At 42.1% G+C, this 5,798-nt stretch overlaps 1 protein-coding gene across 1 annotated transcript; it reads right to left on the reverse strand.

The window, feature by feature from the left end:
- Positions 1-297: 297 nt before the first annotated feature.
- On the reverse strand, positions 298-5,446 carry LOC110164060 (fas apoptotic inhibitory molecule 1). Its single transcript, XM_020929076.2, has 5 exons — positions 5,288-5,446; positions 4,698-4,960; positions 4,127-4,355; positions 3,467-3,516; positions 298-3,255 (listed from the first exon to the last, which is right to left on the reverse strand). Exons 2-5 carry the CDS (start codon positions 4,809-4,811, stop codon positions 3,106-3,108), a joined length of 543 nt encoding a protein of 180 aa, XP_020784735.1. The 5' UTR covers positions 4,812-4,960; positions 5,288-5,446; the 3' UTR covers positions 298-3,105.
- Positions 5,447-5,798: the final 352 nt, after the last annotated feature.

Genomic DNA, 5,798 nt, shown 5'->3' on the forward strand with positions numbered 1-5,798 from the left:
ACCATAGCAACAGGTAAACAAATGAACTAAAGTTCGGAGGGACGAGCTTCAACAAAAACAGAAACAATTACGGTAATGCTTCAAACATCCACAGACAGACAGAAGGGGAGCACACCTCAGTCTGGAAGAGGAGTGGACTTTTAAACCAGTTGCTCTTCGCTGTTTAGTCCTCACTTATCAACTGTGGAGGGTTAAATATACATTAAATCTATGGACCAAAGTGATGCATGATTTTCTAAAAAGATTTATTGATATTATATTACACACAGAGCAACAAATAACAAGTTATAACAGTGATTGTCTTAAATAGAAAAGCAAATCTGTACAGGTCGTTTATGCAAAACTAAATAAAAAGAACCAACAGCAGTTAGATAATCTCACACAAACATCTGTGACCAAAACTGTTAAGTTCTGCAGAAAACTGGTGAAAGATACAATCACTCAGCTGTTATAATGATGTTTCCTCTCACAGACACACATGGAGTTGTGTTTTATTTTATTCACACGTTTAACACACAAACCCTACACACTCTGTTCCACCTTGTGATGTCATGTGATAATACAGAAAGTGCTCCACTATGTTTTTAAAGTGCACACACCTTCACTAGAATCATTTGGATCATTTCAGCCATGGAATTTGAACTGAACAAAAGGGAAAAGCAGCTGTTCACTTGAAAACGACCACTACGTGACATCACAAGGTGGAACAGAGCATTTGGAGCTGTAGATGTAAACAGACTAATAATAAAGAGTTACTCATGACATGTGAATGAAACAAACACAACAAACAATGAAACAAACACAACTCCAGGTCTGTTGTTGACTTCCTCTCACAGTTGTCAGTGTTGTGTCATATAGGACCTTTAATCTCATTTAGTTCTAAACAACTCTAAAAATGTTACAACTCTAAAAATCCTCATTATGTACATCTGCTCTGCTAAAATAGAACAAAAGAAATATAACACATCCAAACAGATCAGAGCTGTCAATCTACAAAGGGGCGGGTTTTAGGCTCTGGTCTGAGGCTCTGATTGGTACAGATGAGACATTTGCTCTTGACAGGTTTAACCCAGAGACACTGATGGACGGGTCAAACGTAGAGGACAGACGACTCGTTTGTGTCTTCTTCACGTTTGATCCTGGAGCTGTTCTGAGGTAGTTTAATCCGAGCTCACGTCTCGTTCCTCTGACCTCAGACTTTATCAGATGACTGGATATAACTGACCAGGTTCTACGTGTGTGGGTTTTCCTTTTGAACATCCATATTTTAAACAGCCACAGTCACTTAGATTAAATGATTAAAAAACAATGCAATTTACTACCGCCACAGTGCCCCCTGGTGGATCACAGTGAAATTATTTTTTACTGGCAAATCCAGGCTTATCCCTCAGTATGAAAAATACAGACAGTCTGCTCTTCACTTCTTCTATCGTGTCTTGAGCCAAAACCATGATCGTCCAATCAGATTCAGTGATGCATGTGAAACAAAAGAGTTCATTGGTCACCATTTAAAAACATGACATTTCTTATTTAGTGCTTTGCAAATTGATTCTGCTGAAATTCACCATGTTTCTCAGTCCCCTGTGATATGTTTCGTTTTCTTTTTTACTCGTAAGCAGCCAGATTTGTTTTGCTGCAGCATGTCCCTGATTGGCTAATCCTCCTGTCAGTCATTCCCATCTGAACTCTGCGAGTTTCACTGGAGGCCAGACTCACATCTTCTGAGAGTGATTTAGTGTTTTACCCCCAAACGAGGAGGCGCACAGATGAAGTCACATCCAAAACAGAAAGGATGCAGAGATCCCATGAACTTTGACCTCATGAAGCAGTCACCATGACAACTGACGGTGAAGTCTTGTACACCTGCTGAAGGACTCTGAAAAAATAGTTTTAGAATGTCCTCAGTTTGAGTGTAACACAGGAATATTAAAGAACTACCATGATTTTCTAAAAATTGCATTCTATTGTTTAAAAAGACGGTGTGTTATTGTCACGGTGGTATCAGTATCAGAGTTGAGTCTTTTTCTTTGTGAGGAGAAAATTCAGTTTGTTGGCTGGACAAAAGTTAGTTTGGTTGAAGACGTGTCTCAGCTCATCCAAGCTGCTTCTTCAGTTCTGGTCAGATGCTGGTGGACACTTCCTTATATCTGCAGGGAGGAGCTAACTACACTGAAACTAACACAAACACTTGTTTACAGTTTCTGTTTGTTAGTTGGGCCTGTTGACCTGTACAGAGTGTGGGGTTTAATTAGTAGAACAATTCATGGCCATAATGGAGCTTCCACACCTCTGGACCTGACATGGATACACCTGTTGCTCTCTTGTTTGTTTTGAATTAAGTTTGAGGATGGAGTTGTAAATAGGAGACAGATGGTGTCTGAGTCTCCATTTCTGTTTAGAGAAGGATTCTCTTTCTTAACAAAAATCTCAAACCAATTTTTCTCTCTGGCTAAAATCTGTACCTCGCTGTCCTCAAATGAGTGGCCTGTGGCTTTTAAGTGGAGATGTACAGCAGACTGAGGTCCAGTGCTGCTCTCTCGTCTGTGTTGGTTCATCCTCTTGTGAAGTAGCTGTTTAGTTTCTCCAGAGTAGCGTTCACTGCAGTCTTCACTACACTGAATGGAGTAGAGCACATTGCTTTGTTTGTGACTCTGTGTTTTGTCCTTTGGGTGGACCAGTTTCTGTCTTAAAGTGTTCGTAGGTTTGAAATAGACCGGGATCTCATGTTTTTCTTTGTATTAAAATCAAGTTTAAATTTTTATTTTGTGAGTATGTTTCATCCCTCCTCATCTGTAGATTTAGTTTGATGATATTTTTGGTAGAATTTGGTACTTGGTGCACTCAAATGATATGTTATCATTCTCTCCTCTCGGTGCGAATCTGGTTGTGTTTTCGTTTCAGTGATGTTTCAGTGATGTTTCAGTGATGTTTCAATGATGTTTCAGTGATGTTTCAACTACAGTTTAGGCTGTAGTTTTGTTCTGTACATTCAGGCACCTCAGCCTTGTCCATGATCAGCATATGAATGATTCTGTATTTTCTCTTGGTCCTGGTTGTGTTGTGGTGATTTTTCAGTCATGTTTCAGTGATGTTTCGGCTGTAGTTTTACTCGGTGCACTCGGGCACCTCGGTCCCATCCACGATGAGCGTGTGAATGATTCCGTCTCTTCTCTTGCCGCTGCTCACAGCTTTAATGCAGCAAAGGTGATCGCTCAGAGTGAAGTGAGTCTCAGTGCCGTCATCCACAAACTCGCCCTGACACAAACACAACACAAAGGATCACTTATTTATTTAGACAAACACAATGTCCTCAATATAACACATATAATACACTGTATGTATAATACACACACACACTGTGTATATATATATATATATATATATATATATATATATATATATATATATATATATATATATATATGTGTGTGTGTGTGTGTGTGTGTGTCATATAGAAAACACTCACTGCTGTCTCGATGTTGTGTCCGTTGCACCACACGTCCATCGTGTCTTTCTCTGAAACACAGCGGAGGAAAAAACATTTTAAAGTTCTGTTTTTAAGTTCAATGTTTTCACAGTGAATCAGTCTCGTGGTTATTATTCTGTTTTTGTTTTACTCCAGATGCCCCGCACCAAGGAACACAACTCCTCCAGTGAGTGTCAAATCATTTTTTTTAATCATTCTACAGTTTTGATCAAATCTGTTTAAAGTTCCTGAAAGAAAGAGAACTGGTGACAACATGCAGCTTCTGTACCTGAAAGAGGATTTTCAGGGTTGAAAATAATAATGTTGATTTAATAATCGTTTAAAAAGGAGCAGCTGATCCTGAGCAGGTGCCTTTAAGTGCACAGGCGGATTAAAGGTAAAGATGATAAAGAGATTACTGCAACACAGTGACAAAGTGCACCTCCTAGTGGTGTGAGCACAGCCTCAGCAGCACCAGAAGCAGCAGTACTATTACTGTAGTAGTAACAACAGTATTAGTAGTATCTTACCCAGTACCACCCTGATGTGGGTGCAGCTTTAGGTGTAGTAGTAGTAGTAGTGGTAGTAGTGGTAGTAGGGGTAGTAGGGGTAGTAGTGGTAGTAGTAGTAGTAGTAGTGGTGGCAGCAGCAGCATCTTACCCAGCACCACCCTGAGGTCGGTGCCCTCGAGGTTGAGCAGCCAGGTGCTGGTGGTCTTGGACCTGTTCTCCATGTACTTCTTGAGGCTCTTGCCGTTGATCTCCAGAGTGTACTCGTAGGCGAAGCCGCTCACAGCGTCGATGTTTATCGTGGCTTTGGTGTTTGCTTTACCCACTGAGAATGTCTCCTTCCCCACCAGTTTGAACATCCAGTCCCTGCGCAAGATCTCCTACAGAACAGCAAGAACATGTTCAACCACCACACAGAGCAGAGGAGGAGCAGAGGTGGAGCAGAGGTGGAGCAGAGGAGGAGCAGAGGAGGAGCAGAGGAGGAGCAGAGGAGGAGCAGAGGTGGAGCAGAGGAGGAGCAGAGGTGGAGCAGAGGTGGAGGAGAGCAGAAGGCCAGAGGAGAGGATCATAGGAGAGGATCAGAGGAGCAGCAGAGAAGGTCAGAGAAGCAGAAGAGAGGGCAGATGGTGGAGAGAGGAGGAGCAGAGGGGCAGAGGATGCAGAGGAGAGGGTCAGAGGATGTAGAGGATGAGATGAACAGATGAACCACAAGATGTACGTACTTTTCCGTCCACGTAGATGACGCGTTTCCCGGTCGTGGTGCCATGTTCGAACTCGATGGTGTGGACTCTGTCGCTGAGAGCCACCTCCCACACCGCGGCCAAGTCACTGGACATGGCTCCGAGCCGGGACACCCCCAAACTGGAGGGAAACTAAAGGGCTAAAGGTCCAGAAGTGCAGACGACCGGGCTAACGCGGGGGGTACAGGTCTGGGGACAGGCACAGCAGCGCTGGAGCCACTTACAGCGGTAGAGCCGACAATATCCTGTAAGCACAATAAAAGCGACAATGAATTAAATAAAAATTTCTACCCCAAAGTATAAAAGTTACACAAATAAAGTTCAACTAAACATCTCTTTAGATACTGTTAAAATATGCGAGCAGAAATGAACAAAAAAAAAAAAAAAAAAAGCATACACTTTTGCTATTCTATTTTATTGTGAATGTCAAACGGAAGTAGCTTGTCCGGGATTAGCACAGGCTTTATCCGCTCTGTCGCTGAGAACAACTGTCAACATTAAGCTTGAATTTCGCCTCAAAAACATAACTTAAGCTTGATCCCGCAGGAGTCACGGGCCCCGGTGCTGTTTACCTGCAGAGACGCGCTGGTTTTCCGGGGATCGTCGTTGCAGATCGCGTGTATTTCTATGTGTTTTTGCCCCGTTAGCTTCTGATAGCTTCTGTTAGCCGCGGACTGAAGCTGTGGTTGTGCCGTTACCACGGCAACGGCAGCGTGCGTCACCGCGGACACGCCCACCTCCGCACGCAGATGTAAACAAAGAGTTATTTTTATTTATTGTTTTGCAAATATAAAATTTTATATAAAAAAAAAAAAAAAAAACAGACTGTCTATTCTTTTCAAAATAGAAACAAATTAGTTAGCAATTATTTGAGCAGGTATAGATCCACTGAGAGGACAGAGCAGAAGCTTTCCTCAATGTCTTTAGAATGATGTTGAGCTGTATCAAAACAAGTAGAAGAGCACATAGACTAGTACACACACATGGACCAACATGAACCTACTGCACCACTGAGGAATACACACATATAAGACACATGGGAACAGAAAAGAAAATACTACCATTTAATGCTCAAAACCATAT

The sequence above is a fragment of the Boleophthalmus pectinirostris genome, unplaced genomic scaffold, assembly GCF_026225935.1.
Source record: "Boleophthalmus pectinirostris isolate CB_2022bp ecotype Guang Dong unplaced genomic scaffold, ASM2622593v1 HiC_scaffold_1, whole genome shotgun sequence".
Lineage (NCBI taxonomy): Eukaryota > Metazoa > Chordata > Actinopteri > Gobiiformes > Gobiidae > Boleophthalmus > Boleophthalmus pectinirostris.

Coding starts and splice junctions, on each gene's coding strand:
- LOC110164060 (XM_020929076.2), bottom strand. CDS start 4,811: ATGTCCAGTGACTTGGCCGCGGTGTGGGAGGTGGCTCTCAGCGACAGA. Junction 4,356..4,697: donor TCATCTACGTGGACGGAAAA/GTACGTACATCT, acceptor GCTGTTCTGTAG/GAGATCTTGCGCAGGGACTG. Junction 3,517..4,126: donor CGACCTCAGGGTGGTGCTGG/GTAAGATGCTGC, acceptor GCTGTGTTTCAG/AGAAAGACACGATGGACGTG.